Below are 13384 nucleotides of genomic sequence, written 5' to 3'. Positions count from 1 at the left end.
AGGTGTACTAGATGAGACAAAGCATGAAAACATGGGTAGCATGGGGTCACCAGGACAAGGATTTCCGATCCCAGGTCTCCTTCTCCTATGGAATCATTTCATTCGGTACTGACAATGCATTGGTTTTAAAAGCACAGCACAGCAACAACATCCCAGACAGCAGACATGATCATGTCTGTCTCACTCACACAGAACCGCCAAGCTTTTAATGTCCTCTCCATTGCTCTGGTCTGGTGACTGAGCTGTTTATTTTCCGTCTCAGGAACACGACATGCTGACCAGCGCAAGCCTTGCAGACCACACTTTATCTAGGCCACTGTAAGAGACTGAAATCAAGTACTACATTTATTCTCAGTAGTATTACATTCTGTTCTCCAACTTAGTAAACCAGCTGGTTGAGCTCCATAGCTATTTGACTACAACCTCTCAACTTCGCTCTTTGAATGATAAACACCTTTTGAGCAATTTGTTGCTGTTTTGACACTTCTTCTGTCACCCTTTAAATATAGCTGTTAAGTACAAGATATTCATTTCTGAGAAATATTTCTGAGATTTGATATAAGATAACCCACTTGTGTAATTAGTAAGTTTCCAAAAATGAAGTTCAAAAAAAGTATCAAAAGATTAAGAGAAAATGTGACTCCTAACAACCATGCAAGACTTGGCAGAGCACCAAAACTGTCCTCATCAGATAAACAGCACTTACATCTTTCATCTCTGAGAGAGAGGAGAAAATCAAGCTCCACTCTTACTGCAGATCTGAAACAATCCACAGGTGTTTCTGTCCAACTTTCCACTGTGAGAAGACACTGAGTCTGAAAGGATGTGTAGCTGTCAAGAAGTCATTACTGAGAAACGGAAATTTGCGAATCAAACAAAGACAAAGGGCTGTCCACCACAGAGGCCAAACCTCAACATCTTTGAACGTGTTTTGAATTACTCTGATTGTAGGAGGCTAATAACTAAGACTGAAATTTGGAGATAAAATATTCCTACAGTTTTCTTTGAAAAACTAATCCTTTGGAAAACAGCCATGCCCTCTTTACATTCCCTTCGGATTAATATCATCATATGACACCACCTAAATAATATGCTATCAATGCTTTGATCCCTTCCACATTTGAGCTTTACATAGCAATTTGGCTTGGATATTCAAAATGTACTGAGCTGTTTATCTTTAAAGTCAATATACCAGTAGTCTTAAAAAGCAGAAGGCCCACCTCTTGATTATTTGATCCCACCATCTCCAAGAAATGTTTTATAGCTTGACCACTGGGCATATAAATATGCAGTGGCAGAAGTGGTTTGCAGGACTTAGTTACTCATAATCAGAAATGAAATTTGTGTACAGTGGAGGCCTCCAACTGCGAGTAAATAGCATTTCGACTGGCTCTGAGGGGCTCTAACACTCTCTAAATTAGCCTGCACACATTAACAGGTATAAATCACAGCTTGCATAACTGGCTGATGCTCCAGGGTTTGTACTTTTGGAGTGAGTGTGTTGTGTGCATGAGGAATAGAGGCAGAAAGGCAAAATCATCACTTGCTCAGTGCAACAGTGCTGCTACAGAATGTTCCCAGGCTCTCCAGAGTCAGAAACATGGCCTGACTGGTTGACAAGCTAGGCTTGTGTCCCACCCCCTCATCAATCTCTCAGAGACACGACTGACCTCCACGCTGGGTCTGCCTTTGGTGGACAGCTTGGGCTTTGATGTGGCTGGTCAGTGTAAAGTCACCCAAATAGTTGAACGCAGATTACAAAACTCAGAAAACATCACAGAATATTCCAGAGCACCACAGCATTCCATTTCACCACCTGAGATTCCAAAACTGCATTCCGAAAACATGGTTTTCGCATGTCTTAACCAGTGGAGAGGGGGCTTAACGTCAAAATATTTAATGGAACTTTTCATTCGGCCAAAAACCCAAAACCCGTGGTCAGACGATACGAGCCGAAGCCAGGCCAAACCAAAGCAAACGCAGACGCAGGTAACGGTGAGCCAGCCAGCCAGGAGAAGACGGCTGGGGAAGACCAAAGGGCCGCTTGGAAAGAAAGGTTTGGGAGAAAAAGCTGGAATAACAAACAAGACCGAAGCTGCAAAGGAACTGGGATGTTTTTCGCCGACATCTTCTCTTGCTTTCCTTTTTGGCGCAGCTGTTACTGAGCTTATAAAAACCCGGCCGAGGCAGAGACCGGGAGAGTGTGGGGGCAGTGAGAGGAAAGAGAGAAAGCAGAAAGACTTGCCCACACTGACAGGTCCAGCACTCACCATCTGCTAACAGAGAGAAAGCTGCTCTATGATTCAGTTTCTGGCTGTTCCGCATCGCTCGTGAGGGCTCACCTGTTCACCTGCTGCCCCGACATCAGCCATGTCCGGCGGACCTGCTTGACCGCCTCAGAGAACCTCCCGCACTTTCAAGCAACACGGAGCATTTTAGAGAAGCCACAGTTAGTAATTTCCTTTTGGAGTCGTGATTTAGGCTGTTTGATACTGTTAGTATCGCTGAGTCTTCCAGTTGAGTGTAAGTTAACACCAGGATGGCCTCACAGAAGAGTCTGTACATCGTCAATGTGCTGCTGTGGATTGTCTGCTTGAATCTCAGCTTCACCTGGAAATTCAGTGGCACGCAGGCCGCCATTTACCGTCACACAGGTATGACAAGGCACAGATGTGCTTAAAGAAGAAATTCAATAAGGAGAACAAATTTACGATTTTTATCCCTTAACCCAAATGTAGTTGACTAACCAAAACAAATTTGGTGCTTGAAGTTTGAACTGGAGCTAAAGCTTCCCTGCTGGTTTTGGTGGTCATCGGCGTAGCAGCATCCAAAACAACAGGGTCTAGCAAGGTCTCAAGTACTGGAAGTTCATGTACAGCAATTAGACTGGAAGTGGATCCCAAAAAAAATAGATTTATTCAGGAATCGGGAGTCGATTCGACACAGTGATTTTCCTTGCTAAAGTGCAATGAAATGTGTATTGTAAAGTACTAAAAGCTAAAACGTTCAGGTCACTGGGCCTCCAGTACTAGTACTGAGAACCTCTATGTCTCGGTTTATGGAATCGAAATTGTGGAATCCATCCCATCGATTCCCATCACTTGGAATCGGAACAGCCCTACCAATAAGCATCGTATGGCCTACATAGCCTAAGTCGTCACTTGCTTGAAGAAAGTCTGGATATAATTTAAATATCATGAAATATGCTACTTGTTTTTAGCTTTGCAAAATGCTTTCGGCTACTTAACATGTCACACGGTGTCAAGAGCTACAAAAGCAGGTCTACGTGGGATATGAGCTTGACGCAATATGCAGTTATACAATTTGCACACTTGGTGACAGGCTTCCATCTCTTGTTATCTACTTTAGCCTTGTAGCTCCAAACTAAACTAAAGAAGCAAACATGTCTTACATTTGGAGTAAGGGGAGGGGGGGGGGGGGGGGCGGGGGTTCATCCGACGTTTGCTTTAACAGCTTTGTACTATTACCCTATTCAAAACGGCTGTCAGATATTTAGAGGTAATTGCACAGCTCCTCAGCTGAAGACATTAGCATAAAACATGGGAATAAAGGCCCATAATGGAAAACGATTTGAGTATGTCTCATTGCAGCACACTAAGCACAGCCCCTCCACTGCATGTTAATGCAGAGCTTCTGGCAGCTCAGACCTTCAGCTGTGACAACAGCGCCCTCTGGTGGTGAAGCCTCCGCAGTCTTCAACAAAAAAAACCCATCTCATCACTACATCCCTTCTTTCTTTTTGATCACCCAGGCCTGTGCACTCATAATGACAGGGTTTTTGAAGATGGCCAGACCTTCTACAGAGGATGTGACAAGTGCTACTGTCACAAGTCCGGCTATGTCTGCTTTCCGTAAGTAACAACACAATAAACATGCCGTAATGACTGTGCTTACATTAGAAAAGTGGTGCCTAAACCTAAACCGATTTGATTAGTTTATCAGAGGGATGTATACTTAAAAAAAAAAGTCTAATCAGTAATAAAATTACTACAAGAGAAGTGAGTTTTGGGTTTGCATCACACATGGTCATATGATCACCCTGTAAAAGAGGCACAGCTTTTGCCCGAGTTGTGATGCTTTACTTTCCCACTGTTGTCGGCCACACAGCCACTCTACATATTCTCACACTCCGACTACGCTCACATCTCACTCGTCTCTTCTCCCTCTCTGAACAAACACCACACAGCCCAGGGTGGTTCCTAGTCCTACCATCTACGGTAATATATATATATACAATTTTAAAAAAATCATATGGGTATGTGAGTGCTGTAGGACCAAATACTAGTTTTTCCCCACGCAGCGCAACATCTACCTTCCTGAGCACCACATGTACTATACATCTATCTGTGATAAAGTCGTAGTTCTGTGAAAAATGAGCAGCATGTAGGAAGGTGCATTATATGGCAAAGTATGCTTAAATTAGCTTGTTGGACATCCCATTACAAACCTATGGAACCCTGGAAACCCATTTCATGAAGCTGTTGCAAGTTGAATGCAGAGGAATTTTGGAACTGTAGTGGGTGACGCAACAGAGGACAGGCATTTTTCATACGTTTCAGCACTTGGCAGCTCCGTTCTGCAAGTTTACATGGTCTACCTCTTTATAGTGTTGTTATTGCACCTGGACACTTCCATTTCACAACACTAATAGTTGACGAGGCAGATTAACAGCGCAGAAATTTCACAAACTGACTTCAGGCAAAAGTTGCAGTTTATGACAGCACCACGTTTAAAATCACTGAGCTCTTCAGTGCAACCCATTGTACTGTAATTTTAAATTGATTGTTTGTGATGTTTACATCACATTTACATACCCATTTATATATGTTAATTATGGCCATTTTTGGTACATAGAACCACACCAATGGCATGAAACTTAAGGTTTAAAGTTAATAAGTAAAGAAAATATATAGTTTCACAGCGAATCTCTAAACTCACCTCTTCATCATCCCTTGCTAGACCCACAAAGCCCACCTCCTGGCCAAACAAGTGCAAGCGTGTGCCCATAGCATGTGGTTACCGTGTGGTGTATCGAGACAATACAGCAGTGGAGTGCCGTGCCTACAGCTGGATTTGGTGACGTCTGCCTTCACACAACATGGAAAAGAAACAGCAGGTTCCATTCTCCTCAGTCAGCTGTTTCCTCTGTCACCCATTAATATGTAGAATAAAAATGCCAGTTAAGTAACTCTTACTTTCACTCTCTTAAAAGAATTACAGGTAAGAGTCTGTGGAATCACAATTTCATAAATTAAATATTAAAAGCTGGATGAGTCATTAATGTGTAGTGTATTTCATATTGTCTAGTTCTGCTTTTGCAAGCTTTAGCTTATTTATGGCCTTTTCCTCCAAATATAACATGACCACCTGTGTACAGATGAGGTGAAATATTTTGACCGAATGTCAGGGCACTCATTCATCGGTTTTGTTAGACCACATCTGTGACCCTGACTGTCCACTACATACTGTACTCTCTCTTCCATTAAAACTACGGCCATTTTCAAAATACATCGTCATGAGTATTTTATTATCAAAATGCATTACATCTCTTTTGCTTTCTGTCTTGGAAGAGGGGGGAGGGATCCAAACTATGCTTTGTGTAAAAAATAAAATACAATAAAACAGAGGTTTTTAAATGTTTCCTTTAAAAAGTGTCCAGTTTTTTCCCCATCTGAGACCTCAAAGTAAAGAGTTTTTAAGCAAACCCTTGACTCCAAGTTCCAACTGCACACTTTCAACACCAACCCAAAAAGGAAATATCATGCGGCAAATTTAGTGTACTATATTTTTTCTTGGAACAGTATATAACACATTTTTATGCAAGTACACATGATCATACATAAATGTTTACTTGGTTGTTAACATTTTTTCCTCTGTAATTAAGGTGCTGGTAAATTTCGGGTCACGGAGTCTTTTTTTTAATCTTCTGAAGTCTTCTGTGAAAGACAAACATTCATGTTAAATCAGTGAGTACCCTTGTGTCTTTTCATAAATGGAGAGGGGGGAACTCTTGACAGAAGGTCAAATGGTCAAAACATGTCCCAGGTGATAAAATGATCTCTGCACGGTCCTTTTGACCAAGGGAGGAAAAATAAACAAAAACCCTTCTCTGTTCATTTCCAGGTAACTGTAGATTTAGTCCATCTTAGGTCAACCCAACAGACTATCAAGACAATGACTACAGCTCCCAGGATGTAACAGAGACATCAGATTCATTTTGCACGATACTCAGTTCTACTCCGGCGGTCATCATGGCACAACTTGGTGACCTCACTGTGTGCAATGAATATCGGACGACAGACAAAAGTACAGCATTCTGTCAGAAAACAGACACTTCTGAAAGCAGCACTTTGCATTAAAAATACTTAGAATGAGACCTCAGCAGCTATCTTTTCATTTTTTTTTTCTCCTAATCAAACCATTCAGCCACAGCTCCTCTCCTTCCTTGAGTGGCGTATGGAATGCAAGGATTGGTCAAAGGGAGAGAAAAATAAATTCTCAGCAATATGAAAATAAAAGAAAATCCTACCAGATTCAAAAACTGTAAGGGGAACAAATCCTATAACGGAGTAAAAACAATATTTCTGCAGCTTACTTTTCAAAACAGTTCTGTGCATTCCTAGTCACCAATGTTTTCGCAACAATTACCAGAACCCCATTTTAAAAAAATGAAAATAACCAGTCCCATATGACAACTATACCTCAGAACAGGCTAATAGTGGAAAACATGACACCGGGTTTCAAATAACCCTAAAATCAACTCAAAACAAAAACTGAGCTAACTGCAGCACCATAAGATCTGTGGTTGTCAAGTATTACAGAGTGAGTCTACAGATGTGGAGAAACCACCAACAAAAATGAAAAAGAAAATCCCGAAGAATTATTTAATGAGATTTTAACAGAGAACTACCAGGGGTCAATCCTGACCCCCTTGTTTCTCCTAGAAAACTAGTGATTGACAAGTTGACTGAAAAACTGAATGGAATGATTAAGAGGAATAGGGGCTATGTAAATGAATTTCATCTACATGGCTATCATGGATGAAGCTAACAAACTCTTTGCTTGGAGTAAAAATTCTGTCAGCAAAAAGTCTTGTGGTCTGATTTGATTTTGATTAAAAAGGGAAAAAAAAGCACCAAATGCTCTCAGCCAGTTGAACCGAACTGAATCTGGTTCCAGAATATCAGTGGTGATTTATTTAGTTTTTATTTGAGCACAGGTACCAGATTCAATTTGCCATCTACTCTGCACATTAAATCTGTACATATCTTCAAAGCGTATTGGCAAATTTAAAATTACACATGATTTAATTCTTGATTCTTTCCTCTCAAACTTCTAGGTAATGTTTAATTTCCACTGATTCCAAGATTATAAATGAAGTCCACATTAGACTACATGTAGAATGCAGATATGCATTTTTTGGTGGAAGAGGGAAACAAAAAAAAAAAAAAAAAAAAAAAAAGGAAAGAAGAGAAAGAAAGAAAGGAAACGATCATTACAATAAGTGGAGTCCATACTCCTCACATCTGTACATCTAGTCCCCTCCCCTAACCCAGAGTTTTTCCACAGGTTCAGAGGTGAGGATGTTGACAAACACATACCCATACACACACAAGCAAGCACACACACACACACCCCATCTCACACACTCACACAAACACACTAAGGGCCCTAGTAGGTCCCAGACTGTGTCCGTACTCCTGAACCCTGCATAGGGGGCTGTTGTAAATGCCGCTGTGGGTAGTGCTGTGCTCCGGAGGCTGAGAGAAGCCTAGAGCTGGCCTGCAGCACCGCCTGCCCCGGGCTCCGCACTGTAGCCGGCTGGGTCAGTCTGGATCCATGTAAAGGCTGACTGCAAAGGGCAATGCTGCTGTCTGTTTTGGGGTGCCCTTGGCCTCTGGAGGACATGCTCACAGACCCTGAAAGAGTGCTGTTCAAAAGGCTGGCTTTGACATGGTTGCCAGAGTAGAGTTGCACCATGTCCATCATACCCCCTCCACTGCTGCTGTGGTGGTGCTGAGTGCCCCCTGTCTGCCTGGAGTCCACTGAAGGAGGAGGTGCTGATGAGAGTGCATCCTGGGGTAGAGGAGTGGGTGTGCCCAGACGTGACTGATGGTAGCTCTGAACCACTGATGAAGATGAGGGTGAAGAGGAGGTGCTGAAGGTAGGACGGAAAGGGGAAGAGGAGGCCTGCTGGTGGTAGGCGGGGCTTTCCAGATGTTGATGGGGTTCTGAGAGGTGAGGTGGCACCTGTAGAATACCAGAAGATCAAACATCAACCTCAAATATAAATAGACACAGAAAATGAAATCTTTTTTCACTCATTACTAAAAACAACAGCAATACAGTGGTTAATAAAGTTGGGAGCATGAAATTGTCCAAAATCTCTTGGTCTGCATTGAGTTCCTTTCACTGGAACTAAGGGGCGAAATCCTACTCCTGAAAAACAAACCCACACCATAGTCCCCCCTCCAGCAAACTCTACAACTTTGGCACAATGCAGTCAGACAAGTACCATCCTCCTAGTAACCGTGAAACCCAGACACGTCCATCAGATTGCCAGATGGAGAAGAGTGAATTGTCACTCCAAAGAACATATCTCCACTGCTCTAGAGTCCAGTGGCGGTGAGCTTTACACCACTGCATTCGACGCTTTGCATTGCACTTGGTGATGTAAGGCTTGGATGCAGCTGCTCGACCATCTCAGCATCTGCTGACCCTGCTCTGTCATTTTATGTGGTCTATTACTTCGTGGCTGAGTGACTTCGTTCCCAATCACTTCCACTTTGTTATAATACCACTGTCAGTTGACTGGAATATTTAGAAGCGAGGAAATTTCACAACTGGACACAGGTGGCATCCCTATCATGGTACCACGCTGGAATTCACTGAGCTCCTGAGAGCGAACCATTCTTTCACAAATGTTTGTAGAAGCAGTCTGCATGCCTAGGTGCTTGGTTTCATACACCTGAATTCGATGATTTGGATGAGTTACTGAATACTTTAGGCATCTCAGCCAGGGTGGCAGATATCCTGTTCAGCCATGCAGTGCTAGACAGCATGCATTCCCCTCCACCCCGCTCCATGCAGAGCGAAGCTTCAAATATTCACTGTTGAGTACTGCTGAAGCTCCGGAACACAAAAAAATGGTAGTCAGGACAGCCCTTACATTGCGCATGCTGACTCGTGGAATTTTACCTGGTGTGGGTGGACAGACGGGCTGTACCTCTGGGGGCTCCTCATGGGGGAGGCCAAAGATGAACTCGGGAGATCATATCTATCCCCTTCCATTCCATCTATAAACACAAAAGGACAGAATACAATGACATTTTCTCTCTAATTTCCACTCCAAACAGCAAACTCTTTATGATCACATGAGATAAAAAGATAATTTCGTTATTTCATACCTGTATCCTTGTCTCGGCTATTAACATGCTCACTTACTCCACCCTCTGGCCTTTTAAGGACTCGCTCCATCTTCAGACTGCCTCTCAAAACCCGCTCCAAAACTCCCTGTCCCTCTCTAAGCCTCTCTACGGATGTTGGCACCATCCTGAAACAAAAGCAAAAAGATGTTATCTGGCCAGAAGGCACACATATATTCTTCATTCAACTATGTGTGTCGTCTTCTCACCACTGGCTGGAGTCGGGTGCACGTGGGCCGGAGGTTTGAGAATGGTTCCCTATGTTGGAGCTGAGGTCTGGGGGGCTGACCTCCTCTATCTGTGGGAATGCCTGGTGGGCTGGAGAGGAGAAGGAACTTTGTGGGGAGGCAGTGGGCTGCAGCATTGAGCGGGGTCCACCTGGGGACTCTGCGCTGGTGCAGAGAGAGCTGGGACGAGTAGGAGTACCCATAGTGCCTCCAGGATCGTGGTCTCGTGTCCCCTGCTTCCTCTTTCTGTACTCTAATAAAGAGACCTAGACAGACAGAGGAAATAAAATATATGAAAAGTTTAGACATGTATAGACACTGGCATTGTGTAGCTGCATGGTACACTCACACGCATAACAACATGCATAACAATAAATTAAAAAACAATATCCAGGATGTAACATGTCACCATCCATCAGTTCAATGAGTATGAATGGTACAGCATGCAGAAGTAACCAGCACTGCTTCAGTTTAACCAAACAATAGAAGTACTAAATCCGTTCACAAACTACATGTATACTCAAACTGCACCATGGTTAGAAGATGCTGCACGTCACAATATGAAACGCAGATCAGATTCTTTTGACTGTTTAGATGTACATATACCCGCGCACGCACGCACGCACACACACTTCAACAAATCACACATCTGAACAAATTTAATTATGATTAATTAAATGAATCTTCATTAAAAAAACACTAAACTTCATATCAAAAAGATACTAACAGCGCATGAATTCAATTTTCAACACATGAATGAAGCGCATGTGTATGTCTGTAAAAGAAACAATACTCAATGGTTTTATGCATGTTAAGAGGATTCGGGCAGTACAGGGAAAATAGGCGCACTGTATGCCAATGCAAAACAATATCCACATGCACACTTCTAGATGGAGGCCATGTATGTAATATTCACCATATTCTGCCCTGGCTTGAACTCGCCCCTTACAGTTAGTGCCTGGTAACCAGGCAAGCCTGAGAGCTGACTAACGCCACTCCCCATGGCCCTCTGCCTTGAAAAAAAGTGGAAAAGAGAAGACTTGGCAAATCTTTCATGGGGAAAACTGCATGATGTATGAGGGAACAGGAGGAGGAAGACAAAAGAGAGGATGGAACAAACCACAGCATAGCTTAGCCTCTTTTCTGGCTTGACACACAAAGAAAAAAAGACAACACTTTGAGAAATAAGTGTACGTGAGGAGTGTAATTTTGAAACTAACCTGTCTGTTTTGAAAGATCTTTTGATCAGAGTCTGAGTGGAGAATTCTGTTTCAGTTACAGATTTACATTTATGGTATTTTGGCTGACGCCCTTATCCAGAGCAACTTAGTTTGATCAATTTACACAGGTAGGCGAAGGTGTTAGGAGTCTTGCCCAAGGACTCTTACTGGTATAGTGTAGGGTGCTTGTCCAAGCAAGGGACTGAACCCCAGTGTACAGCGTAGAAAGCAGAAGTGTTACCCACTACACCATACCAACCACAGATTTAAAGCTGCATTATGAAAGGTTAACTTTTGAATCAATGGCTGCTTACTTTAAGAAATCAGATCCATCAACAACCTACAAATCAGCCATTTACTCTCCCAAAGATATTTAACTCTCCCAGTTAAATATCATTAGATCACAGGATCAGTCAATATAGTCCCAATTTCATCTGTTAGAATGCCACCTGATGTGGAATCTGATTTCTGCTAGGCACCGCAGAAAAATGGAAAATTCCAGAAAGACAGAACAATGCTCCAATGTCTGTTCTTCATACTCTGAATCATGGCTCATTAGCAGGGAATAATAAGCTTTCATTATAAATGACCTCTCTCCTCAGTTAACAGGGACGTTCTCTGTGGAGATGCAGGCAGCCCTGCTAAGCCTGCAGGCTTTATTGCTCAGTGGAGTGAGAGGCATTGCTGTGACCTTTCCATATATAAGGAGTGGTGTTTTAAATCTCATAGAATGTAGATTTATAGATGAAAGCCTTTTGCTGAGATGTAAGTGATGTGTTAACAAGAGCTGATCTTAGCCAATTCTGCTGTTTCAAGGCAGTGCTTAGTGAAAAAAACACTTGTTACACTTGTTTCCTTTTCGCCCAAATGTAGCCAATTAGTTAGTAAGTCTTAGTACATTTCGCACTACTATAAGCTTCAATTTCTTTTAGCTATACTGTCCTCATAACTCCAGTGCAAAACCAAAGCACAGACACAAAACATGTCCAAATATTTACCCCAGCTATGAAATTAAAGGGTAAAACTGTGTGTTAGATTTTTGACCAATGTATGAAAAGTGAGAGATTAAATAAGACATCTGTAGTGCTGACTTCTGGAGGTGTGTGTACTTGCCTTCTTCTTCTGTGGTGGATTGCAGGTATGAGGTGGCGTTCCACTGTCTGGGTAGCCGCCACCAAAGTGAGACTCTGGAAAGGGCGAGAGAGAACCGGAGCCTGTCTCTGCCTGCAGAGCCTGGCCACTCACAGTGCTGAAGTAGGACTCAGCAGGAGAGAAGCTGCCCTCTGATTGGGAGTGACGCCGGTCAGTGACAGGGCCAGTGGTCAAGTTGGCATTGAGGGGAGAGCAGGTGTAGATGAGGTTAAATTCTGTCCTGAAGACCTGCTCTCGAGCCTGAGCCTCATTAGAACGCGTGCCCAAGGAAGCTTCAGCATTGGATACGGGGGCTGGTGTGAGGGAGCTGACACCGCCAGACACACCCAGAGGGTCCTGGACAGCCAGGGGGAAGTCGTCAGACACAGGAGCGGGACTGCCGAGGCTGGAGGTCATTGAAAGGTCAGGGAACGTGGCAATCCGTGGCGTATCAAAGTCAGGCCGCAAACAGGGCTAGAGAGAGTTGTAGAGGATGTCAGATACTAGTGTAATGAACACAAAGTTTGGACTTAGCATAAAGTTGTTATTTAATAATATATACAAAGTTATAAAATAATATATACAAAGTATAAAAGGTTTAAATAGATTTATTCCAAGCTATGAATTGTAGTTAAAACACACACACACACACACACAAAAACAACTCAGCACTTACTTCTGGTGAAAGAGACTCCGGTCTGTGTACAGGAGACGTTTCAGGAGATGAGATGTTCTGTGGAAAAGAGAGCATTTATTTATCCATCTCCTTTTTTTTTAACAGTTCCTACACACAAAGCTGAATTTCTAGTAGAATACATAACTACAGGGAGCAACAAAATAGCTTCAGAAGGTTTAAGACTTAAGCAGATTTTTATACAGGTACAGTTCAGCATCAGTGGAACAGAGCTGTCTGCTCAAGGTAAGATGAGAGATGAGAGGTGAGTGAGCCACCGTTACATCTGTACCGGAAAGACGATCGGGCCACTACGTGCATGTTTATCTGACCTGAAGTTAGAGAGCTGATATGCGCTTACTTCAAACTGCAGAGGTGTGTTGCAGCGGCTGGCGGGAAGGGACGGTAGCGGGGAGTAAGGAAGCGTAGCACCATTCTGCCTCTCCTCCTCAGCTCCTAGATACAGTGAGCATGAAGAGAAGAGCGGGTGCAGCGAGCTCACTGGTGGTTCAGAGGGCAGTGGCGGCGTGATGGGGGACAATGGTCGCAGCAAAAGGTCAGGGGGTGGGGCCACAGTCTCTGGTGCATACTTCGATTTCCTCTTTTTAAAGGGCGCTGTCAGTTCTGCGCAAAGAAAAGTGGAGTGAGACAAAGGAGACACTAAATTCAATAAAACATTCGCTTATG

General features: G+C 43.1%; 1 protein-coding gene across 5 annotated transcripts in view; it reads right to left on the bottom strand.

Annotated features, from left to right (window-relative positions):
* Positions 1 to 5527: 5527 nt before the first annotated feature.
* setd5 (SET domain containing 5) overlaps positions 5528 to 13384 on the bottom strand; it is a 30604-nt gene continuing 22747 nt past the window's right edge. For 3 of the 5 annotated variants that reach the window (XM_017697881.2, XM_017697882.2, XM_017697884.2), the window contains exons 18-25: positions 13059 to 13321; positions 12701 to 12757; positions 12007 to 12498; positions 10590 to 10682; positions 9656 to 9939; positions 9429 to 9574; positions 9220 to 9317; positions 5528 to 8271 (exon numbers count right to left, since the gene is read on the bottom strand). In XM_017697881.2, coding sequence (XP_017553370.1) covers positions 7693 to 8271; positions 9220 to 9317; positions 9429 to 9574; positions 9656 to 9939; positions 10590 to 10682; positions 12007 to 12498; positions 12701 to 12757; positions 13059 to 13321 — 2012 coding nt within the window. In that variant the 3' untranslated portion in view covers positions 5528 to 7692. The remainder of the gene's footprint in view (positions 8272 to 9219; positions 9318 to 9428; positions 9575 to 9655; positions 9940 to 10589; positions 10683 to 12006; positions 12499 to 12700; positions 12758 to 13058; positions 13322 to 13384) is intronic. The other 2 variants (XM_017697885.2, XM_037534907.1) reach the window with 1 other exon arrangement.

The sequence above is a fragment of the Pygocentrus nattereri genome, chromosome 26 (genome assembly GCF_015220715.1).
Source record: "Pygocentrus nattereri isolate fPygNat1 chromosome 26, fPygNat1.pri, whole genome shotgun sequence".
Classification (NCBI taxonomy): domain Eukaryota; kingdom Metazoa; phylum Chordata; class Actinopteri; order Characiformes; family Serrasalmidae; genus Pygocentrus; species Pygocentrus nattereri.
This window is presented reverse-complemented; position numbering and strand designations above follow the sequence as displayed.